We start from the raw sequence: 27,142 nt of genomic DNA, 5'->3' as shown, positions 1-27,142 counted from the left end.
TGACTTTACAGAAATCATTTACCACTAATTACTCGACAATAAAATTATTTAATTTTAATTGCATCCAATTTAAAGTCATTTCTAAATATAAATAAAAATTAAATAAAAAAAATTTATCAAGCTTTTAAAAATATTACTTTTTATATATTTAAATTATAAATACATTTTTAAAGTGTGTTACATAACATTATTTATTTTATAAATCCTTTTGAATTTTATTCAACCAAAATGAGATGAAATTCTGTAATAGAGTATCCCAAAAATAGTTAAATATCTTTGAAAAATACATTTAGAAGAAATTAATATAGTTGGGAAGTATCAATTAAAATTTTTCTCATTAAAAATTCGTAACTGGTAAATATGCATGTTTTGAAATGTGCAACAGCTAAACACACATAATAGTCGAATGAGAGATTCTGGTGTTTATAGTTGGGTAATGATGGTATATACAGCAGTGAGTGGTAAAAACTGCATCGTGTTTCAGTAGCTCTTCTGCAAGAGGAGGGCTAACTCGAAAGTTTGAAAAGCTTGACTGACATAGTAGGTAGATTGTGAAGCCACGAAAAGCTATAGTGAATCTAGTCGCGGCTATCCAACCAGTTTTACTGCACTGCAGTTGCCGGAAATTTTCAAAGTGGCGTGCAGTAACCTTGTTACATATAGTACAAGAATTCTCTCCTCTTATGCACGTTTGTCGAGTGATGTGGCTTCAAATGCCCTTGAGCATAAGCCATCCTATTTCTATTTTTCTCAACTTTATGTGAACATGTAAATATAATAGAATGGAACATAATCTTACACCAAGAATGAATTTTTTTATGTTTATGACCAGACTTTGTTAAATTATTATGTAATAACAGTTTTTATGATATCAAAATGAGTTCTAAATATGATGAATATTTCAAAAGATTAAAATTGTTCTGATGTTTCTATGATTCTTTTTATTAAATAAATTTTTAGTCTGAGGTTTAATTTATTTTTAGCTTCACAACTCAGTTATGCTGATATGAATTATTATAGAAAGTTTTCAAGAAAATGTTGAAGCTAAAACATAAGCTTTCAAAAGTAATTTTGAGAAATTTTACAGTAATTTAATTCAATGATTATTGCACATTATAATAGGGTAAAAGTTTATTTGAAAATATTTTATGATCTTTGGATATAAAAAATTATTCATCAGTTTTATATAGATCTTTTGAATGATTGAACAGATAATAACATAGTATTTTTTTCTAAAAAAAAACCCTCAATGAATTTATTTGAAATAAAAATGATACACCTGTCAACATGGATTGTGCTAAAAAATTCAAATACCAATCTCATGAATTAATCTCATCTCAATCATCTTTGATGGTGAATAAAGTCTTCTTCCTTGATATTACAATAATTTTCAGACTATTACAGCACTGATAGACTTGTAATAAATTTTATTTTATCTCGATTGAACAACTGGAATTATCCAATCACGTGTCAAGAACATAACAATATTTCCACTTCATCAATTCCACTGTCACTTTATCAAATACCATGGATGAATTTTTCACTCAATAAATTTTTATCAAAGTCTCTGGCGCTGGAAGTAATTTCCCAGTCTCGACTTCTCTTTGACCCTCGTTCACACCTTCCAAAGGAAAAAATAAATAAAAAAAAAGTAGAAAACACTGTCTGACAAGAGTACTTGCCTCTTCAGAAAGACCGTGTACCCTTATGCTTGGCTGCTACTACATTTTCATCTTCATCATGACCACAGCAACGTCGTGATTATCTCTTTGTCGTTGTCAACAAACACACAAGGTCTGTGAAAGGTTGAGGGTGTACATCAGGTCTTGGCAGGATCTAGAGGCTTTTGTTCACAGCCCCTTCTTCTTGCTGTGTTAAATAAAAGAAACCCCTTAGCGTCTAGCAGTATATTTTCTGCGTGTGTCAAATATTCACTAGCCATTGACGTGATGATGTGATACATGTACCCAACAACGTCTATTGAAATTGAAAGTGCAAAGAAGAGAAAGCATGAAAACGGAAATCCTAGACACAGATGTGAATCTTTTGTACAAAGTAATTAATCAAGAAACTTTTCAATGGAAAAAGTTTTTTCAAAAGATTTATAGTTTAGTATTCATCCATTGAAAGGTTTTAATTGAAGCATCAATCAATAAATGAAAAAAAATATATATTAATCCTTTGTTATTTCATCAATAATCTATACCCAAATGTGTATATGCTATCAGGAGTAATCAATTGATGAGTGTAACAATTAAAGATAAATTTAAAGAGAAAAAAATGGAACAAAAAAGTGTTCGACAATAAAATAAACCATGAGGGAATGTAAGAAAATAAATGCTTTAGAGAGAGGAAAGCTGCACAAGAGACGATTCGATCCTATTGATTTCACTTGTCGCCCTCGAGTCGACCGAGATGGAAGACCTTGACATCAATACCAAGCATAACAGCATCCCCTGCTAGCATTCTCGCCCACCATCTTTCCTCTCTACCTCCCCACACCGCAACATTACTCATGCTCCATCGCTTTCTATATCGTGGCCCTTCCAATCACCACCCCCGTGAATTTCTCATACCATAGCAAACTTTCTGAAAACCTACGCTCGTCTCTACTTTTACTCTGCTCCACACAGCCCACACCCTCTCGGCCTCTTTTCTTTCTTACCACTTGCCAATTTTGCGGTACCCGCTTATTATTCTGCTCACAATCTTACCAGATGCCCATACCATTTGCTTGGTAATTTGACAACATCCTGGCTAGTATTTTTATTCCTTCTTTTTTGTTCCCTAATTACGTGAAATACTCTTTTGATATTGATTTATGTGGATCAATAATCTCATTTATCATATGATGTATGCATCATGAAGAAAATTTTTCATTTATTTCGCCACCTATATAAAAATCAATCAATTTTATATATTTCGTAGATACATATATATATATACTAAATTACATTTTCAATTTTGACTGGAATTAGAATTGCATTTTAGTTTGTGTATATGTAAAAGAGTATGTCATATAAATTGATAAACAGATTACGGCATAAATATGCAAATAGATGTATGATTTTTTTATTGGATTTATGTTGCCTGTAATAAATAATAAAACAAATCTGATGTTGAGTTTTTTTTCTTTCATTTTTTGCCGATGAGTATTGAAAAGAAATTGATAAAAAAATATAAATCATATTTTAGGAGCTGATAGAACAGGATCATTTCCTATCATCTATCTCTCAAAGTTATTTTTCACTAAAAAAAATTAATTTTTTATAAACAAAAATTCACTTTTAAAATATAAATTAAAATAATAATAATTTTGATTAATATGTAAATTATTTCAAAAGTACACAGTTGTTACAATTATAGATCTTCTCAATCAATCCCTTAATAAGTTAAATTGTATTTATAATCAATTCACCATTATCCGTAACTGATACTAATTAAATAACAGTTCTAATTAGTTGGAGTATTCATTAAACCTAAACATGTCCAATCAAATTTTTATGTAAATTATAACTTTAAAAATAGTCATCTATAAATCTTTTAATTCATTTTTTCCTTTCTATCCTTTTTTATACCAATAAAATATTTCTTAATTAAGCTTTCAATTTTAATTTATTTTCAAAAATAAATTGATTTGCATGAACATAGTATTACAATATATTGATCTCGAGATTTTTAAACAATTAATTGCGTGATTATTTGCAAGCATAATAATTATCTTGATAATTATTCCAGTGAACAAAATTATATGATAATAATTTTAGATGCACATTGATATATGATACACATATGCACTAAATTGATATAATAATGGAATTAAAGTTTGGTATATTTGTTATTCTGACATGAATATGTCCTCACTTTATAATGAATAGTTTTGTTAGTCGCATATACATTATGAACTTTTGTAAAATTAATGTCTACTTATAACTGATTTGTTAACTATACTTGGTGGTATTATTTATAAATGTGTATGGATATGAATGTCAGTCAACTAGACTAAAAATGACGAGAGAAAACGAAGAGTAAATTCGTGAAGCGCGACACCCTTCCGGCGAAGCCGTTGGCCTTTAAATCCGTGTCGCACTGGAAAATTAATCGTCCTCACTGTCTCATAATGCAGTCACCGAGTTTTTTGTCCAGAATTTCATGGACTACAATTTTGACAGTCACTTTAAACGAAGTCTACATGATTGGTTCATTTTCAGTCTTTTTTTATACTCTGCCATTCATACGTACGAATTCTTTTTTTAATCACTTAAATCTACTACATGTACTTTTTTTCTATTTTTTTTTTTTCAATACACCAAGTTATTTTGATCCATCAAAAACGTGTGACGAAGTATTCCCACTTATCCGATTTCTCACTTCATGACGTAGAATAATAAAATAACTTTCATGAGTTCAAGAGTTGATGGGGCTGTGGGTATATAACTTAGTAAAGGAAGATGTCAAGAGATGCTAGCAAGTATATAGGTACGATTCACATGACAATCTAATCATCACCTACGCATGTGTCATGATACACTTGGTAGGAAATGTTGGTACTTGAAGAAACAACTTATAATAGGAAATCAAATCAGTAGTTAGTTTTGATAAATAAATAATTTTTGATGAATAAATATTCAACAATAAACAAGTAAAAAGAAAAACTATTATTTGAAAATAAAACCTAAATGATGATGATCATTTTTATGTTGAAAGCCAAAAGATTGTGTTTGTTGAAATGAATATTTATTACGTACTGATAAATTAATAAATGGTCTGCTTTTCATTGACTCTTGAATAAAACCGTATTTCTGTAATAGCTGGAAAAGTACTAAATTGATATTCCAATAAATTTAATTTAATTTAATATTAATTAGTAATTCACAGCAAGTGATGTAGTGAAATATATAATTTAATTTATTGAAGTATTTATTGGAATACAAGATATTTATTCCAATTAATTATGAGATACTATCATTCAATGAATGTGTAAAGAAAATCGAAAAAATGTACATACATTTTTTTAATTAATTTGTTTTAAAAAATATGATTGAGTAATTATTTCTTATTCTTATTATTCATGTAAATAGTTTGAAAAAATAGCGTACATTATAAAAGATTTTTTTCTCACAAGATGAAATGCAGCATAAAATAATATGTAAACCTCAATAAATTACAAATATGAGGGCGTAAGTGTAATAATAGCTATGATGATTATTAATAAAACTAATAAAAATTTTATCAAAGTAACAGAGTAAATAAACTGACAGTTACCCTTTAGAGAGTATGTGATAGCCAAGTCATTCAATAAAACCACTCAAGGTGAACGATCTCAAGTTATAAAGGGTATGTAAAAAGTTCAAAAAGAAGTAAAAAGGACAAAATGTTGGCCATCAAGTTTTATATATGTCGATTAAAGTGCCTTTTCTAAATACAAGAAACGAGAAAATAAAGAGAACTTTTTTCAGTATATCTACAATCAAAATATCAAATGTCCTGTTTTCAATGCTTTCATCAATATACCTTCTACTTCTTCAAGCTTTACTACAACTTTGAATGCTTTGACACAAATACAAACAACATAGTAACATCAACGACTGCACACAAACATATAACCATTGAGTTTCATCAAAGTAACTAACTTAATCTGTTGAATCACTAATTTCTATTATATGTAGGTACATATAATGAAATCACTGCAGTACTAGTGCAACCACATAGACCAGTTAAAGAAATCAGTTGCCAGTTCGTCGCTTATAAATGTCGTTATGTAATGGCGCATACTATAGCCACATTATTACCAGTTCTATGAACACAACTACCTCATTGCACACGTAAAAATACTTCTCCATATAATACATATGCAGCTTAAACGGAATAAGTGACTCTTTTGATCCAAATAAAATGTAGGTAAAATTTTATAAGCGACATATTTTCTTTTATTCTGCTACCAAAGCATGGCCTAAATTTTCAAAGATTAAAACTACAGTTCTGTTTTTTATCACTAGACTAAAAAATTTCTCTATTATAAACCTTTTTTCCTTTTTATGGAATTTCATCAAATCAAGTTATTTTAAAATAATCAGGAATGTTGGACATGAAATGTTGTGTATAAGCTTGAATAGAGTTTCAATCACTAAGATATTAATTGATAGGTTGAGCTTGATAGAAATTGAAAAATTAGTTTTACTACAATCAGGCATTCTTTAACCAGGATTTATTAACTCTTGATCAATTTCAAATTCAATTAATGTCTGCTAAAATCAAGAAATGTTTTATTGAAATTTTATAAGGAAATATTCATTTCCTTCGAACACTGAAGATAAATTCAATTCTAGAATAAAATTAGAATGAATATAGCATCATTTTATATTATTTCAAAATTAAAATTTTACTCTACATTCTCTTCTTCATTTTATTCAATTATTAATAAAACAGTCAAGTTATTTTCTTTTATTAAACCATAGTTTCTTTCACAACTAAATTATATCATCAACTCGAAATAAGAATAAAAGATTCACATCAAATCATATCATAAGCTCATATGCATCTCGTAAAAGTGGACAACAAATCTAATTTATTATTTATCCAGAAAAATTTCATTATGTTGATGAGTTTTGTATACATCATATTCGTGGGAAATAGATCAAAAAAAGTTCATCAAAAATAAGTACAAAAATTCAAACGAAATGAAATTAAACTAAGCTTCACTATTTTCATTGATCGATAGAATAACAGTAAAAATAAGTGTGACATTCGATCTGAGTAGAATATTCATCATTAGAATCGCTGTATTATCCCAATCCATGAGAGTACTCTTGGGTCACATTCAAAGTGGAACAAACCGTCCCCAGTGCGGCTGTTACCACCCTCGTCCAATTAACCCTCGACTGACGCGGGCCTACTAGTTCTCTCTATTTCTCTTGTTCATCTCTCTGCATTTAGCCTTTTCCGCCAACTTTATTCCCTCTTCTGCTTCATACCATTTTCCAATCTTATCAACAGCACATGTGCACGCCTACTGACTGTTTCAAATCATGTTTACCAGTTCTATCCACGTAGCAATGAAATATAGCCATATATGTCTGCGTAGTAATTTAAATCTGGTCCTATTCTCCAGTCTTGAACATGGTCCATTTCATTTTCAAGATGCCTCACCTGATATGATATACCTATAAGGGAGTAAATTCAGGCCCATCTAGTAATTATCTATGTAATGGATAGCTTTCGAGTAGTAATATAATAGCTGGAAAATAGCAGTGAAGCAGTAATAAGGTAGCTTTGAATTGTTATTAAATATTTTAATAGAATTATTATATACCGTAAGAGAATATAATAAAGCTCAAACTAACTTTTTTCTTTCCTGTCTTCCTCCTGTTACGCTCCAACTACTAGATCCTGATCTTATATTCCTACCCTAGCTTACATTGACTCTCCTATAAGCACCATATCATGCAAGGTGTTTTGAAGATGAAGTGGACCATATTCACGAGTTTAGTTTTGGGCCAGATTCAACTTGCCATTTAGGTTGTTGCTTCCAATGTCTGATTTATTTAAAAAAGTAAATGATTAAAAATTTTAAAAAACTGGTTACCCATAACAGTTGTAAAGAGCCACAAATACAATACACCAGCAAAATATCAGGATCAGACTAGGTCGTTGAACAAACGACCACATGATTTATCACAATACTGTCCCTTATGCTCTGCAGTAATTTCATTGCGCTACACGTTCGACCACTACATGTAAACACGCACCACATCATCCACGATATACCAATTTTGCGCGTCAGTTAGTACACGACGCTCCTCGTAAAGCAAAATCAAATGTTTCGGTGTTGAATGTTTGTCAGTGTAGCAGCAGCGCCAAAGCTAGACCATACGAAATTCGAACTCGTATTTTATAGAAACATTGATCCAATGTTTCCTCTTGTACGATTGTAACCCATGAGTTGTGGGACCGGTATTAAACCTCCCGAGACTTTATTCACTCGAAAAATTACTGGCGGCCCAGTCTACCTCAGTAATTAATGATTTTTTTTTTCTTCAATAAATTTTAGTTTACTTTTGCACGACCATTTATGTTGAGCGGTAAATTTTTTATTTAGTTAGGAAATTCCTGCGTTTCGGATAAAAAATTTAATGCAACCTACAAAAACAATAGAAGAGAAATGGAAAATAAATAAAAATTGTAAAATTTATCTGACAAGTTTGATTTATAACATCAAATATTGATTTTAATTTATGTTAACTTTGTAAAATAATGAAATATTTGATGAACTTTTTACGATCAATTTCACCATTGAAATTATATATCAAGAGAGTTGCTCTAACATTTCAACTAGTTTAATTTTATATACATATATTTAAATCCTTTTTAATCAAGCTTTTTAAACAGAATTGAAAAAATTTGTTCACTCAATTGAGGAAATTTTTAATAATTTTAGTTTGACATAAAACATTGAAAATATTCTACTACAAATGAAAGTTTAATGCAGTACTAAATGTAAACGAAAACATCAATATTTTACGCAAATAATTTAAAATTTCATAGAAAAATACTCTCTACAACATACCTGATAAAAAAAACTCAAGTTATAAATCGAAATGAACTAGAGGGTGATACTATTTTTATATTTTTCTTTTTGCTTCATTTCAGAGGCTCATATCTGCCAGTTTCTGCAATTTAAGTTGCAAATAATTTATTTTTTTTTTCCATTTTCTTATTACGTTGTGGAAAAACAGTGTAAAACTTGTATCGTTTGTAAACTCGACTATACCGTTAGTCTTGAGAAACTACTTTTTGACGATAAATCTATAAAATATAACCGATTTGCATACGTTGACCTAAATAAAGAGAAGAAACCAGGGAAGAGATTGTAAGCAATAAATAAAATATATTCGTAAAATTTTTCCAAAAGTCGTAGAAATGTGATATGAAATTAACGTACTATAAAGTGTATAAATAAATTTTATAAGCAAACTGAAGTAATACGAGACACATCAGAACACGTAATACATAGACGTGTCCATAATAATAGATCTCTTAGTCTTGTATACTAAAGTTAGTTAAATTACTCAGAACTGAACCATGAACAAAGTTTTGTTTTGTCAAGGCGAGTCAAACTAAAATACACTATATTAATACCACTGAAAGTGACTTGATCGAGGTAAATTGGACTTTTGACCAAGATCATAGTTGTAAGAATAGCTAGCAGCCAAATATATACAGAATTGAGTTTCCACCTTGTTATATTTTCTATTCACAATCGAATACAACAGCTAAAATAGAGCTAGAGGGCTAAATTAATGAGTAAATGTGTTACGTTACACCTTATTGTTCCTAGTAATTGTATTATCAGCTGCTACTATCTCTTCTATCGATTGATTTCCATTTAATTGGTAGTATTCATGATATATTACAGACAACGTGCCTAACAGAACTGCCAGATGTTGCGCCTTGCAATGGTACAGTTCGCTTGCCACCAACTTGTGAAGAATCTCCAAGCTCAGGAAGCAGCAAAGACAATAGGGATCAAAGTCCAAGACGAAGATGTCGAGTTTTGGCTCCAATATTGCTATTGGTTACTGCTTTGCTGTTAGGTGGACTATGTCTACCACTTCTATTGCAATCTGCCCCTGTTACACATCAGCAAAGGCTTGATGTTATCAGGAGAATCCTCACTGAAGTGCCTCTTATTGATGGGTGAGTCAGTCATGTTGATAAAGAGTTTGTTTTTTTTATTAATAATAGCTCCTCTATCAGAAAAAACAACACAATAGACGAGATATTATTGATGGTAATTTAGTTTATAAGTGTGTAGTTAAACCATTTTTCTCAAAGAATTATCACTAATCTCTACTGAAAGTAGAATAGAGTATTGTTTAGAAAATCGAACATTTTCAAAAGTTTTACACAGAAATGTTTGATTAAAACTTCTTTTTTCTTTAATATATTTCAATATTTTAAGATTTTATAAATAGTAATAAGATTTTCTATGAATGGTAATGAAATTTTCAACGGTTTCTGCTGGTTATTTTACTTAATTAACGTTATAAATCAAAGTTGTAATTTACAGGGTAAATGGAAGAAATTGAATTGAAACATGAATGCAAAGGCTAATATCAATAGTAAATTATAATTTTCTATTTTAATTTTAAAACAGTAAATAAATTAGTTCCAGTTAAATAACCGTGAACAAAGAATGAAATATTCAAATAATAATTCTAAACTTATTCAATGAATATATTCTCACATCTATTCATTTCTATAGTGAGTTGCAATTAATAATAATTATTGTTCATATTTGTTGATGACCTAGGCACAATGATTTGCCTTGGAACGTCAGAAAGTTTGTGCATAATCAACTTGGTGAAGTAAATCTCAGCAGTGATCTCGGTAGGGTTGACCCATGGGCCAGATCAGACTGGAGTCACACGGATATTCCGAGACTGCGCGCAGGGCTTGTTGGTGCTCAGGTGAGTTAATTACCAATCAAATTCTGCTGTGCCAACCTTGATGGCATAACGTCAACTTGATTATAGTGTCGATGATGTCTAGCAGTACTAGTAAGATCATAATCAAATAGCGAATGATTCAACTACTTTAATCTCTGATTGGAAAAAAAATGCTAAATGAAATATCGAATAGCTACACTACCCATTCACCCTCAGTCTCTTGTCATTTGATTTAATGGCCATTAAAGTTAAGCTCAAATGCTACTAAATAGAATATTCCAGTGTAGATTTATGTACGTAGAATAAAACAAGTGAAGAAGGAATTTTAAAATGATTTATACGTGTCAATGATGCTTTACCGTATCAGATGCTAGGGAAAAAAATAGCCTAGATTATATGAAAGCCAGTAAATTTACCGCATCTTTGAAGCTTTGATAAGTATTCTTTATACAATACGAATGATGGTATATACAAGGTATAACTCGGATATTTCTATACTTGAGTACAACGAAATTCTTCCTTCGATCCCAAGATAAATTTGTTGGACTTAAGTCCACCAGGATCACGATAAGTTACGATCACCAAAACGGGTCAACAAGTGAGCGTTAACTCTTATCTCAACAAGAATCTTCAGCGTACTATTTGTCATGGGGTATCTTCTGGTATATCTTCACTACAAACCGGGTATTGGCAACCGACAGATAGATGTATGTTGCTGATGATACCTAGTTTATTTAATGTACAGTTCATCTACTTTTTATGCGTACACACAATGCAATATCTCAAAAGAAAAGTTTCTTCTAAATTAAAAATCTACTTCTAATTTCTTAATGGCTTAATAACAAATATATCTGAATTAATATTTTCAATAAACCCACAGCTTTTGTATATAAATATTGAAAATAAATGTATAAAACATTTACATTTTACGTTATTGAATAGAAGATTATTTTTCGATATTTTTCAATTTTTAAACCTGGTTTTTTGTGTAGTGCCATTAATTTCAACTTTTAAGAGGGTATATATATATATATATATATATATATGCTCGTATAAATTATTATATGTGTAGTTCATTAAAATTTCTTTCAATCAAACAAAAAATTGAATGAAAACATTCGTTACTATCAGCAAAATTAAATGAAACAAAACAGCTAATAAAAGACAAATTATTTCATAAATTTTTAATTTAAGTTTTTAAATAATCAATGAGATAACTGTTTACCAAGGGGAAATAAAAGAAAGGTTAAGAGTTGAAATTTTAATCAAAGTTGTTAATAATTAATACAAATGAAATTGAAGTAGTCTTTGTTAATTTAGAATAAAATGTTTAAGTCTAAGTAAAATTAAAAAAAAATTAATTTTCTGAATATAAAAAGCATTGAAGCTAAATCAATTTTGAAAAAAAAAATCTATTTTTATTTTTAATTACAAAACCAAACAGTTGTTGGCGTCATTTGAAAATAAAAAAAAAAAGTAGAATAGATATTTTAAGAAATAACGTGGCCTTTCTTTATAGAAAAAAAAAATATTGAAGCAAGCTATTGTAGTGTAGGAAGTGTTACATTTCCTGTTACACCATACACTTGTCTATCAACTTTAATCAATCAAGGTTGACTAAACCTTATCTGAAGCTATTTTTGTCGTGTTTCATTACGGTCAGGGAATATTGAATCGCAAATGTTCTATAGGCGAATTGCTCTAGTGGCCTCAGCTTGAATGTCACAAATGCTAGATCGATGCAATATGATCGTATATGTCTGCATGATTGTTTCACACAGAGACCATTTCAACACTTAGATGATGATCGGGAAACATTAAGGACCCATCACAACAACAATTAGAACATACCAATGTCTTAAACTGTCATCAACATAGTTAACCTCAAGTACCAAGCAAATTTTCGAGTATAGCAAACTCTCAATTAAATACAGTCAGATTTTCAACATAGCCAAAACTCAGTCAAGTGATCAAGAATGTCTACTTACATAGTTTAGAAGACAAGTAGTAGTCGCAGACTAGCTTAATGTCTTGTTTGCTGATGGTCTTTAAAACATTATATACAGTAAATCCTTTCAAGCCATCACTTGCAATACTAGCTGCAAGCCCTTAATAGTTACTTTAGTAATACTTAGAGTAAATTAACCAGTTTTAGGTCATTGAATATTGACAATGAAGATTGGGAACTTTACAATTAACAAAATCGTCCCTTATAGCATACTGGCAGGTGTCGATATGCCAATCACGTTTTGCTATTACAGGTCTTGCCTGTATGATGTCGCTTTATCGGAGAGAAGAGGGTCTATTCGCTTCAGTAACTAACTAAAGTCAGAGGAGAAGGGTATACTATGATGGTAAACGTTCATTGGAAGTGCTTCAAGCTCCTGGTGCTAGATATATAGGGATCAGTTAATGTGCTCTATTCGCGTCGGTGACAGACCCTCTGATTGAACGCCACAGCTCGTCCATAATTAGGTCATCCTCAGTTACTTCAAAGCAGCATTTCATACAAAACCTAGTCACCCGGTCATTTTCAAGTCTCAATTCCATTTGGCAATGTGACAAAATGTAGATTTATCTTTTGCCTTTTTACATTATTACTTTTTGAATCAGTCAGCAGAAAAAGATACTATCAAAAAATAATGCTTATTTTTATCATATACTGATAAAACTCATTCTTTATACTTAACTTTTTGATTAAGTTAGCTAATTCATCCTCTCACAAATATCTAACATTCATTTAAGGGCATTGAATTTTTTAACTATTATGAAAACTGATGATGATTAATAATTCAGAAATTATACAGCATTTTCAGCTTGTGCTATACGATGCTTGAATTTTTAATGGTCATCGATACGTATTGATTTGTAAGCTCTTAATTAGCCAATTAGTTACTCATTCATTGATAAATAATAATAAAGAAAAAATGAAAAATATTACAATCATTCGATATTTGTAACAAATTAAGAAACTTCAAATAAATGTAGGTTGTTTGTAACAGGATGACTATTGTTAAAGACAATAGCATTTAAATAATTAAATTAATGAACGAATGGCAAAAAGAACTTCTATTGACAAAGTCACAATTTACTAATGGTGTTTTTAGTGAACGAAAAAAATCCTTTTAAAAATATAAAATCCATTCTATATCTCTTTGAAATAATATTTCAAATTAACTACTCTTTGACAATTTATATTGAATTTTTAGTTTTTAAATGAAATTTTAGTCAATAAATTGTTATACTATCAAGGTAATAATATATTCTATTGATGCAAAAAGAATTTTTACGACACATGGATCAAAAATGATACTTGATAATTGGAAAAATTTGTCATTCATGACCTCAATCATGTCACAAAATAATTATATATAAATATTATATTATTTTAATAATATTTTTGTTTGTTTTTCTCTGGAGATTGATTCTAGAGATTTGTAAACAGCTCCCAAAAGACCTCTAGTAGGTTTTATCATTTCGACATTGCACCACGTGCTTTTTACATTCTCTTTTACAACCTTAAGGGAATTTTATTTCGTACATTTCACTAAAATAGAATATTACAATCTTTTTTGTTTGTTTATTAAGGAGAACAAAAAGACATGCAATTTTAATCTCTACTTTGTCAGTCAACTGGAAATGCTTTCCTTCATCGTTTTACTTATAGTTTACTATTTTCTTCAGTGTGCTATAACGTTTTAAAAGCACGTTATGAAGGTCTAGAAAAAACAGAGAAAAAAGATTGTAATGTTTGTATGCGAATATGAAACATTTACGAGCTCTCTATTTTGTCTGTTTAACGTTGTTGAAAAATCTCTAAATAGTATTTTACACTGTTAAATTTTTAAATAAAGTTTTTCTTTCTCCATTTAAGTAAACGCATTATAAAAAGGTAATAAGTTATACAAAATACACAATATTATTAAGTAAATGAAAGAAATAATGATGGTTTACAATTTTTTTACTAATGAGCATCTCAAAAAATATTAACGACTTAAAAAAAAAATATAAATAATAAATTACTACCTTATCTCGAGTAAATAACTTTTGAAAAGCTTTTTTTTTTATACTAAAAATTAAAATAATAATAAAGTATTATTTATAACTGTGTAAATAATTAACTAGTGATTACAAGAAAACGTGATAGTAATTACAATCATGACCAAACAGATTTAAAGACGTTATTGTAGGAAATATGGAGGCAAGTAAACGGACGTTGCATTAATAGATGCTGTAAGGAGAAAATCCGCATTGGTAAAGTTCAGTGCTCACAGTGCTTATGTATAGATAAAAGCTTGCTCTAACAAAAGTAGCTTAGTAGAGCTTAGTGAATAGTAAAAGTATTTATCTATTTGCCTATATATCTAGTGAGACATAAGCGCTTTTGAGACTAAGTCAGTATAAAAAAGACAAATCAATTGCAATAAGTCGAAATCACCAGTTTCTATCTACATGTTGACCACAAGAATCGTTTTATTTTCATTTAGTTGATCTATCTAACAGCAATTCGTTGGATTCAAATAGCTACAAATCAGAATATAGATATAAAATGTATCCACAGACACATCCGCAAAACCAAGTCCATCTAAACTAACTGAATAAGGCAGATCTGTTTTGTCTTTGCAATATTATTCGAGCTATATAGATGTACGGCAGTACAAGCATCAGAATCGACCAATTGAATGTCGCTGATGATTGTTTGATTGACGGCCTTCAAATCCATTCGATCTAACAATCAGCATGATCCGGATTTTCCTCGCCAGTGGTGTGCAGATGTTGGTGTTATCCAGCAACCATACACACTAGGGGTCATAGGGTTGCAGGTTGCCAAAGCCTAAAGGTAGAATGGTGTATATGATTGTATCAAAAGGTGATTTAGGGAGCATAGAGCATGCATATCTATGTATATATTCAGATATATATATATATATGTATTTGGAGGCTTATATATTTGGTGAAAACTATGTAAATTTTCAACTGATCAACAATCACAACTCGACGAACGATTACGTGACAAACCAATCAACGCGTTTTTGTTTTATCTGACCTGATTTTTTTCCTCCCTTCAGCAGCAGTATAAACCAACCAACCGTAAATAGATTTAGTAGACTCGATAACCAGAAAAGAAGCGATTTCAAACATTTCAAAAGCTTTTCAGCCAACAGTCCAATAATTTCGGACGCGATTTCATCTTGATACTCTGCTGCTGCTGCTTTTGTATAACTGTTATATGTTTTTGTTTTTAACTTTTTGCCTTTTTTTTTTGTTACAGTTTTGGTCAGCATATGTACCGTGTGGTGCTGCTCAACTCAATGCTGTACAGTTATCACTTGAACAAATCGATGTGATTCGAAGACTTGCTGAAATGAATGCTCAGCACCTCACACTTGTTACGTCTGTTAGAGGTATTTAGAACGTATTTTTATCTCTTTGTTGAAAAAGTAATTATTTAGTATTGAGATTTTTATAGATATTTAAAATATTTCAAGATATTCCAATTTCCCAGTTACTGTGAAAGAAATTAATTTCAATAGAAAAGAATTTTTTATCTTTTTGTTTTTTATGAAGTATTTGATAAAAGAGGATTGTAAAAAAAAATTTTATGCTAAAAATATATTACCAATATAATTTTAATTTCAAATAACTGTTTAAGATATGCTAAAACATGAAAACACTTTATCTACATCAAAAAAATTTTCATCATAAAGAACTGACACAATTAAACATCCTAGGCATCTTTTTCTCATAGTAAAATTAGCTTTAAAAAAAAAAATAGGAATAAATCGAAAAGAAAATCTAGACGTCTTGAATTTTAATCAACAAAATAATAATAGTCTGCTAGAAAAATATACATACAATTTACAGTAGTGATATAGAAGATAAAAAAGTATGATGCATTAGCATAAGATATCAAAGATAAAATATAAAATGCACGACTGCAGCAGAAAGACAAACTTTTTTTTTCTGTAACTATATATATATATATAAATCACAACTACCACCACCACCATCACGACCACACAACTAACAATCTCGTTGAGAAAAAGTGAGAAAAACTTTTCGACTTGTAACAATCTATAAGAGCTGAAGAATATGCTACAAAGAACTTGCCTCTTAATAGTGCACCAACTTTTGAATTTGCTTCCTTTCTCACCCAGCATACTTTTTACTCCTTCGCCGATTTTTCCCTCCCTGCCTACTCCTCAACGTCGTTTTCTTATATATTAAGTCAGCAGAAAAGTATATAGAATCTTTCGAAAGCTTCTTACTATATTTATTAACATTATTTTGACTTTTTAAAGAAACACATACACATACACACACTCTGATACAAACATATCAATATATTTGTTTGTATGCACACACATGAAGAGAGATAAATAATTTATTTCGAGGTTTATACACTTAGTTAATACATAATGCAAATAATCGTGATAAATGAGTGAGATTATTAAGTGGTGTGCACTAGGATGATGTGCATAGGATTCATACCTGATGGTAATGTTTCATAGCTGAGAGAATATACATCCGCAATGCGGGTATTAAATCCTAATAAAGAGTTTTCGAGTAGCTTTTAATCTAAATACATCTGAACATTTCTATAATATCAATTAGATAAGATTACATGATTTAATTATATCCAATTAAATTAAATAATCCAACTATTAACTTGTTGCAAACCTTACCAAGTTAATGTTACTTTTAACCAACTTGAAAATTCTACTCAAGACTCATCATAGTATCATATTTTATCAGAGTTCAATTGGAATTAATTCATCCTAGAGAAATGTCAAATTTTATTTACTAATATTATTTATTTTTTGTTTTAATAATTGCCATTCAAGGACTGATTGAAGCTCACAGGGAAGGTAAAATAGCTAGTCTTATTGGTGTTGAAGGAGGTCACTCCCTTGGAAACTCTTTGGGAGTTCTTAGGACATTTTATGGACTTGGAGCACGTTATCTAACATTGACGCATGCTTGTGACACGTCTTGGTAAGTTGACCAAATCCTAAGGGAAACATTTTAGTCCTTTCAGCATTACGTTAGGTATATTCTGCACCCTCTAATCTTAACTCAATTATTCGTAATCCTTCCATTAACACTTGATACACGAAAAGTCCATTCATTTCTATTCTCGAATATTATTACACGAAAGAAGAAGCCTTTTAAAATGAAAAAACCGTTTTTTTTAATGAAAGTTCTACCTGTGGAATTAGATTTTATTTTTTTCAAAACGACTGGTATTTAGTATCACTTATCAGCTTCATCAGTGAATTTAAATGAATTATTTCGTTTAATTGTTTGAATCAAGAAAAGCTAATTGTTACAATTAATATAACAAAGGAGATCATTGTAATGGTTATATTATTAAGAGAAACCTAGGTTATATAGTTAAGCAAGATAAATGCTAACACATCATTTATCAAAAAACTTTTAGGGTTAAGAAATTCAATTACTTGTTAGATATTTGGTTTTTTAATTAAATGACTGATTATTCTAAAAATAATTTTCAATAAAAGAACTTCATATTCATTAATAATTTTTTTAGTTGATGTTTAATTAGATAAATACTGATGGCTAATTTTTATTAATAATCCTATCCAAAGTATTTTCAAAATAAGAGATAAAAATTGGCTACTCTCCTCTACCCTTTAATCTATTAATGTCCATGAATGTCAAGACAAATTGAGTGCAACATTAAAAAATACATCCCACATGTAAAACATGAAAAACAGTCTTTGAAGAAGTAGGAAGAAAAAACTCTTGTGATTACATATCCTCAGTCTCAACGGTATTTCTTCTCCAACCAAGTGAAACGAGTGAAAAGTTGGCTAGGATTCGTGCGTGGTTAGAAAAATGACTTTCTGGCGAGTATAAAAGAGAGGACCGACGCCAGTAGGATAAACTCTTGCTCTCTGTCTCATTTTATACTTTTGCTTATTCCTCCAATGTCTTCTTTTCTCCAGGGAACATATTACCCTTTTCCTTAAACCCCCAATGCAACAGCAGCAGCAGCAATACTTGCATCCTTCACCTCCTCCTTCACCACCACCTCTCAAACAAGTTTTCAATCCTTGCTTCAGCCTTACTTTTACGCCTCCCACGACGACCTCGACGTTGCAGAGGCCGTAAATAAACAGTGGGAACGCTTTTGGCGTACATGGCTGACGTGAAATCACCAAGCCACTCTACCTAAACCGTAAATTCCTATTTCACGAGCTTCACGATCGTTCATTGCATCTATACCACATACCTCAAATGATATATGTTGTTTATCGACAGCTCAAGATGACATATTCTCTCAAATATTCACTTGATAACTTATAAGGTAAACTGAATGAATATAAACTGTCACTGATTGTTGAGCTAATAAATATCTCAGAATGTATTCAATCAAAATTTCCGGAATTTTGTGAGCTATAATTTCTATTTGTTTAGACGCTGAATCAAGAGTTAATTAGCAATTCAATGGAGTTTTTATTCATTTTATACATTATTTGAACTATTAAGAGGAAAAAATAATAGATTTGAATTTGAATTTTTAATTAATTTTTTTTTTGTTTTATAAAAACATTCATTCTCTTTCAATATGTAAAAATTAAAATGTATTATCGAGAAAAATGATGTAATAATTATTCGTTGACCTTTTCTCTTTACTTTTATAACCAATTATTAAAATAGAATTACTAATAATAGGAATATTTCTGCTCAGAGTTTTAATGAACACTTGAAGAAATAAAATCACTAATTGGCGTATTAACCAAAATTGTGCCAATTTGAAAAATTCTATCTATAGATAAAACTATATCAATTATCGGTTCGTGAAATTCTAAAAGTATCATAAAATGTCATCAAAATTAATTTAAAACAATTTTAATAATATTTTCTTTTAAAACCTTATTAAAACAGGAAATTTGATATCTGATAATTTATAAGTTTTCGATAAAAACACTAGACTATCAACTTTAATATAAAAATCGTGTCAATTAAATGAATGCAATAAATGTAATAAAAAATTTTATTACAATAACTTATCATCCATTATTTGAGTCAATATTAATCATGATGAATTTTTTATTTCTACTTCAATATGATCATGATCGATTCATTGGAAATTCATTTCACTGTAAAAATAGCAAAAAAAAAGCATCAAATAATTAGTAAAAGTATATCCACTAGAAAAGTCTTCCATGTCACTTAATTATCCTTCAGTAGGGGCATTTACCTTAATAATCATTGAGTTTACCCTATGACAACATAGACGAGTTGATGCAGTAACTTAACTCTCTTATACTGAAATTTTATTTTTCCAACCTAATTTAATCAAGACCTTTTTCTGTTGCCAATGTTCGTTTCATTTTTATTACCCACGGACTTTGTTATCTTTTACTATATCCATACTTTTAACGTATTAACTTGTTCTACAACAATTACTTGTCCAGTGGGTTGAAGTCGACCCCTTTGAACTTTACACATCCCTAGACGATTGTGCAGTTGGGCTGCAGCTCCGTAAATAAAGTGTCAAGACCATTTACGTTGGATTTTTTTTTCTCCTTTTCCGTGCCCTACACTTTTCTATTCTCTTATTTTTTCATATATTCGCCACCTACATCTACATAATATACAGAAGGTACATACACACACCCTCTCTATCTCTTTTTTTTTTACTCACTTACTGACATTTTTTTTTCTTCTAAAGTAAATCACGCGGGCCTAAGCAGCAGCTCACGTACTACGTAAATCCCAACCCTCATTCTGTAGTCGAACTGTCGGCTGGACTTTACTATTTTATTACTTTACCACTTTTTATTTCTATCTACGACGAGTTGCTTCAAGCTTTAAGTGAAGTAAAGAAGGTTGCTCTTGCTATTTCCATTTCTCTCATCCCCTCTAGACATTTATGAGTTTTTTAGTTTTATAGAAAGTGTATATACCTACAAGCTGCTTATTCTATTCTTTCACTTTGTTTTTTCTTCTTTTTCAATAAAATTAGACAAATTTCATTTTAAAGGAAAGAATTAAATAATTCTAAACATGTTTTTTTCTTTTTTCTTGGCAGGGCAGTCTGTTCAGTCGGTGAGGTCAATGGTACGCAAGATAATGCGCCTGGCCTCAGTGAATTCGGCAAGGTAAACATGAAATTAATTTTAAACCAAGCAATGTTTTAATTAAAAATCACCGCAATATTTTGAATAAATTGAACGTCATTCATGAAAGCTCAAAATATCTCAATACTACATGAATTTCATATTGCAATGATAACTCCGAAAAAAAAGCTTCAAATATATACTGCTAATAAATCAGAGAACGATAAAAATGTCCGTTTAACGTATCATCAATACGATTTACTGATATTACTGCAAAATGCATTGAATATCGTTGCTATAAAAGCATTCAATACGTTGATAATCATAGCATTAAACTTTGACACATGTCAATACCATCAATATATCAATTAAAATGTACGTCATTATATAATAGCATAAAAAAATTATGTAAAAAATCTCATTGGCTTTATTAATTAAACATACTTTCAAATATTATTAAATCAATTTGTTAATTTTTTTTTCATTTTAAAAATTTACAAAATAATAAATGTAATTATCTTGGTTAATTCAATGATTTTTTATATGTATTTTCAATAAATATTAACTCAATCATTATTAAATTGAATAAAAACAAATAAAGTTAATAGAAAATATCAAATTTACCATTGAATATAAAATAATAAATTTTTTTAATTGTCTATTTACGTATTTTTATCAAAAATACTAATAAATTGCAAATAAAATAAAGAATGAAGTAAAAAAAATAATCAATAATTAAATTAAATACTCTTGAAAATGTTTGACTATTCTAAAACTAATATTTTGATAGTGTACAAACAATTATTAGTTCAATTATTCTCTACCGTTCAAGTGATAAGTAAATTATTGAAACGATTTTTACTCATTTGAGCAACATCGTTATCTTTTCTGATAATTTGTAAATAAAAATTGAAGCTTTTAGAAATTATAAAATAATAAATAACGATATTACTCTTATACTATTACTTCTACATGATCACAACAAATTTTACTTAATAATGTATGTAAAGTTATAATCGTTTAAAATAATGAAAAAACCAAAAATCATTAGTTATCAGCTAGTGATCCCTTAGCTCTAAAAAAAAAAAAAAAACTATTAAAAAAACTCAACGCTTTAGACCAAGCTAAAATTTTAGACGAATATAGAACGAATCCTAAAACCGTTACCGTTAACTTATCTGAATTTTTACTGCCAACTTTATTTCTATTTTTATTTGTTATAGTTTTTTTGTTTTTCACCATTAAAACTTTAAATACCTATTTAATGGAGTAAGTTGATAATATGTGATCCTGATAATGTTCATGAATATAAAAAATTAATATTTGATAAAGTAAATGTTCAAAATAGTACAGTTTAATTATTTGATGCTTTTCTCATTCATTTTAAAAATAGGCAGTGGTAAGAGAGTTGAATAGACTTGGGATGCTGGTAGATCTCTCTCATGTATCAACCAGGACTATGAGAGCTGCGCTTCAAACCACGAGAGCACCGGTCATTTTCTCTCACAGTGCAGCACGAGCTCTCTGCAATTCCAGCAGGAACGTGCCTGACGACGTGCTCAGAAGTCTAGTAAGTTAAATCCTTCAATGTCTAGAATGTTTTCACGTTAACAATAAACGTACTTCTAGCTTTTTGTCTCATTTTGTATCATAATTATTTCAACTGTTACATTTTATTTTTATAAAAATAAATCTCTATTATTTAGAAATATATTATTACCACTCATTTATTTACTAAATAATTAATATTTATTTTAGGCAGTTAAAGACTATTAAATTTTTATTACAATCTTCTATTTAAGACTAATGAAAGTCAGAAGTAAAGACTTTTATGTTTTTTTTTAATTGTGGAATAAATCAAAATGAATTACGGTTGATGATTTTTTTAATCAATTAAAAGTTTAAAAAGCTGTAAATGAAAGTTACTTGAAACTACAAGTTAAATGAATTGAAATTGTCTTTATGAAGAACTTCTTGCTATAATGAATGTTGAAATAATTGGAATTTATTTTAATGCAACATAATTAGTTAACAGTCAAAGAAAATGTCTATTTGAGAAGGATTCAAGCTTTAATATAGTATATTTAAGAAAATTATGATCAACTGAAGATTATTTTTTTATTTAAAAAGTAAAAGAAAATAAATTATTCAATCTTTTAGAGTAATATAATTAATTAAAATGTTTTTAAATACTACGTTTGCAATTCTTCTTTTTGTAAATAGTGTAGTATGTGCAAAGTAAAGATAATTTCACTGACGTTTCACAACAAGTATAAAATCGCTTGAATGAACTATGAAAGACAACAATGTAAATACTAAATTGACTGCGTTTCCTTTACTTCTATCGTTCTGTCTACGTTCATTTTAAGTTCTTGAACGAAACCGTAGAAGTGGTTTTAGAAACTTTTAGTACAGTGAAACTTAGGGTTTAATGTCAATAAGACGAAAGTATATATACCCGTATAAAAAACTTACAATTATCGAAGAGAAAATAACTTTTATTCTCAATTACTTTTCAAAATTTTATACAAAACTTCATTTATTTTTTTTCATTCACTATTCTTGATGTTTTTCCATTGAATAATTTATTCTTCACCATTGTAAAATCAATAAAAAAGATATTAATAAATTATTGTTCTTAATTTAAATAATCTCCTGGTATATTATAAATTATGTATATGATAGTAATAATAAATTATCATTCAACTGAAGAAAAAAAATTCTAAAGTTGGATCAGCGCCCAGTAATTATCCAACGTCGATCAACAAATTCGATTAATTAGCACAGTTTGTCGTAATAGTCGAACATAGTTAATTATCAATGTAATTATTCACATTCACTTCTTAATCGACATTTTAAGAAGGTCAAATATATTACTTTCTTGCTGTTGAACCAATGGAAAAACATCAAATGATAAGGTGAAATGAAAAAAAAATTTTTTTCCAAACATCATGATCTGAAAGGTGAAATATAGTAGACTTAAAAGTTGAAGCTTATATAAAAATGTGATTGTTTGGAATACAAAGAGAATAATACCTCAATATCAATGTTGAAAAAATTTTTGTTAAAGTTTAAAGCATAACTTTTATCTCGATTTAAAATGGTAGTAGAAGTCCCTTCGAATAATATCTAACTCTTGAAAGTTATAATTGGGATTTAATTTATTTGTACTTACCACATTAATTAGATGACCTTGTTGCCTCTGATTCCTTGCTCTCAGCTTGTATTGTACCAGCATCTATAACCTACTTTCTCGTCAATCTCATTACGTAGGTAAATTCACGCTAATTTATCCGCTTTTCTTAAGAAAATCACATCATGGATTATCGAAATTTGCTCTATTGCAGTTAACTCATTATTGAGAAATAATTTTTTTATCGAAAAACTTTACTTTCATTAATGTCACTTGCACTGGTTAATTAAATTCTTTTTTTTTCATAACATATTAACACGTTTGTTTGAAAGAGTATGGTTTCATCGTTTTAATATTTGGAATAACAGTGGAAAACACACGTCTACTCTAAAAATATGCATGTTTAACGTGACGATTTGTTTACCAGTGTTTTCAGTCACTTGTTGCATCAACGACTGTCAGTAATGATTTTCGCTGTGAAATAAATTTTCCGTGACTTTACTTTATTACTGACATTGTGTTTGGCATTCCTGAAAATATTTTCAATGTATTTACTTTATTATTTATTTTACTTTAATCGAAACAACTTGAAAAAATAACAAAGCGTCACTCGCGCGCACAATTGTCATAATGTCGGCCATCTTGAAATTTGATACTACTGGATCTAATTTAAGTTTTTAATTGAAATAAAATATCATCAAAAATAAAATCAAAGATCAAGAAAAATTTTATTTTTAATTTTTATGATTTATAAAACAACTATTTTATGAGAAATAAAAGTTTCAGTTGAGAAAAAAGTTCTTTTTGAATCAACTTCGATACAGCGGGAAAAAATTCAAATTTAAATTCTGCCAATACCATGAAACATCAACGAAATTAAATTATATAAATTAAACAGATAATTTTGTTGATCAATAAGTTTATTTGCTTGATAAATATTGAAGTGTTTAAAATTATTTATATCAAGAATTATTCCCAATGAATGCAAATTTATTGCAAAGTGTATAAATACACATTGAGAGACAATAAAAATAATGTAAATCATGAATAAACCATTTAATTCAATCTCGAATAGTTAATAAATTCAACGAAAGCAAAATGCTGTATTCTAATGACAGAAACCTCTCATATGCCATCATCACGATCATAAATAATTAGTAAATTGCGGTTGTGGTCAGTATGGCACGTTCTCGTTAACCTTAATCAAACTTTGCTGTACGTGTGGTAGCATAGTCAGCTTAAGTGTTGACAAGTTCGATAGAGTTAAAAATTCTACCATATCGGAGGATCAATAACCGGTATTGTTCAAAGTTTAGATTTGTTATAGGATACTATACTTACAATCCTATATGCGGATTCCAATACTTCCTATTACTCTATATCTTTCCTTCTCTAGCACCACTACTACTACTGTTAGTTTCCTGACTTAACTAAGTCTGTTTCAGTACTGTAGTTTCACATACTCAGTATCTGAACGGATCGTCGAATGCAAATACGGACTGAAAGCCCCCAGAGGAAGGTTCGTTGAAAGTTTTCGTCGGACTTCCGGCTTGTCTGGAAATTATTTGATTTCAAGCCACAAGCTTTAGTATAACACTAAAGACTGAATACTTATACATACATCAAACATGGACTTTTCTTCCTATTATACTCTATGAGCTCAGGATTGTGCAGGAAATTTTACACTAACATTTTGCAAGTAATTAATTTGACAAACTCTAGTATTGATACGTCCCTAGAGGGTCACACTATCAATTTCCTCGCAGTTTAAATTTTTTATTGACAATATTTGACTGTTGGTAATAGGAATTGATTGTTGGTGATAATATCGAATATCTGATCGAAATAAAAATGGAGTAGGTCAGGGTCAATAGTTATTTCTTATGATTACATTCCTGTTGGATTAACAAAGTTTTTATAATTCATTTATTTTTTATGTAAAACTAAGTTGTACAATCTATTATATGAAATCTTAGTGTATCTAAAGTATTATGAGTTAAATTGTTGTGTTTTATTAGCCTACTTTTGAGATGATGTTTGGATGACAAATGTAGCAGTTGAAATCGAGATAAAATATCAGCTTTTATTTTAAAAATCAATAGATTCAATAAGATACAGCCCAGAAAAAAATAAAAATAATGAGAAAAAATTTTTTTTTCAGGCTAAAAATGGTGGTATTGCGATGATACCGTTTTATACATACTTCATAACATGTAACAGCACCGCAACGATAAAAGATGTAATCGGTAAATGAACTTTTATCTTCTTTTGTATCATTGTTGATATTTGTACGACAGTAATATGCTGACAATGTATTTTCTTCGAAAATAATACAATCATTTTTTTAGCACACATCAATCACATACGAAAGGTAGCTGGGATCGATCACGTGGGTATTGGAGCTGGTTTTGATGGAATAAATTTGTAAGTTGATTCCTAAATTATTGAATGTGTCTTTTAGTGTGATCTTAGTATTACCCACGTGAAAAATTTTTATATGGATTTTATATGGAGTATGTATGCTGATGCATACACAGATTTCGTTCAGTATGCATTGTGTATATGGACTTTGTATGGATTATTGTATGTATGTATATACAGATGTATGTATGTCTATTAAAGTATACTAGAGTCTGCAACGTTTCACGTTCTAATACTTTTTTTCCGCCAATGGAGTTTTCTATCGTATCTGAAACCTTCAATAAATAGAACTAGTTCTACCACAAGTTAAACATCCTGAGATTTAGAAGAAATGAATGTCTATTGTAGAAAACTAGAAATCCACGAAATACCAACATAAATTTTTAGATTAGGAAATTGATATTTTACATTTCCTAAAATTTACCAACTTACGTGATCTGAAATTGAAAAATCTTTTTGGTTTGTATCTTTTAGAAATTTTTCATGAATTAAAAACAATTTTTTTTATTTAACTACATATTTTTGTGTCAGCAAAACGAAATCGTTTTAAAAATTATTCGTGAATTTAATCTTTCGACTGAAAACATATTCCGGGATTTTCAAAGGATTAAATTTTCTATAAAATATTTATTTCTATTGAAAGCAGATAATAAGGAAAATAAATGATAATATAAAGAATGGTGTAGAATAGCAATTGGTTGAATAGATGAAGGTAGCATTTTTAAATTGTTGAAAGTATTTTTTTTATGTTTTAGAGGAAACAAAACAATTTATATAACTTTTGCTTTCATAAAAATAAATTTTATTAAAAATATTTCAAGACTTTTTAATTTGTCTCACTTACATTTCTGGTTTCTATAGCACTCCGACTGGATTAGAAGATGTTTCAAGATATCCACAACTGTTAGCAACTCTGCTCGAAGACCCAACATGGACTGAAGAAGACATAAAGAAGCTTGCCGGCCTTAATTTACTTAGAGTGTTTACAAAAGTCGAACAGGTACTATTTTTATATCTCTTGAACTTCGCTATACCCGACTCTATTTGAT

The 27,142-nt window shown here is 29.2% G+C and overlaps 1 protein-coding gene and 1 long non-coding RNA gene across 6 annotated transcripts in view; one reads left to right on the top strand and one right to left on the bottom strand.

The window, feature by feature from the left end:
* LOC118072756 (uncharacterized) overlaps positions 1–24,312 on the bottom strand; it is a 53,543-nt gene extending 29,231 nt beyond the window's left edge. For all 5 annotated transcript variants that reach the window (XR_004691033.1, XR_004691030.1, XR_004691034.1 and 2 more), the window contains exon 1: positions 23,715–24,312. This is a non-coding gene — a long non-coding RNA (uncharacterized lncRNA). The remainder of the gene's footprint in view (positions 1–23,714) is intronic.
* LOC118072755 (dipeptidase 1-like) overlaps positions 1–27,142 on the top strand; it is a 39,987-nt gene that overhangs the window by 11,196 nt on the left and 1,649 nt on the right. Inside the window, exons 4-12 of the mRNA XM_035092856.1 lie at positions 9,416–9,696; positions 10,313–10,469; positions 15,721–15,853; positions 17,294–17,444; positions 20,512–20,581; positions 21,933–22,109; positions 25,834–25,918; positions 26,021–26,096; positions 26,955–27,093. Of these exons, the coding sequence (XP_034948747.1) occupies positions 9,416–9,696; positions 10,313–10,469; positions 15,721–15,853; positions 17,294–17,444; positions 20,512–20,581; positions 21,933–22,109; positions 25,834–25,918; positions 26,021–26,096; positions 26,955–27,093 (1,269 nt within the window). The remainder of the gene's footprint in view (positions 1–9,415; positions 9,697–10,312; positions 10,470–15,720; positions 15,854–17,293; positions 17,445–20,511; positions 20,582–21,932; positions 22,110–25,833; positions 25,919–26,020; positions 26,097–26,954; positions 27,094–27,142) is intronic.

The sequence above is a fragment of the Chelonus insularis genome, unplaced genomic scaffold (genome assembly GCF_013357705.1).
Source record: "Chelonus insularis isolate UGA/USDA-ARS -01 unplaced genomic scaffold, ASM1335770v1 contig_94_pilon, whole genome shotgun sequence".
NCBI classification, from domain to species: Eukaryota; Metazoa; Arthropoda; class Insecta; order Hymenoptera; family Braconidae; genus Chelonus; species Chelonus insularis.
The sequence above is the reverse complement of the archived record's forward strand: the minus strand, read 5'-3'. Positions and strand labels throughout refer to the sequence as shown.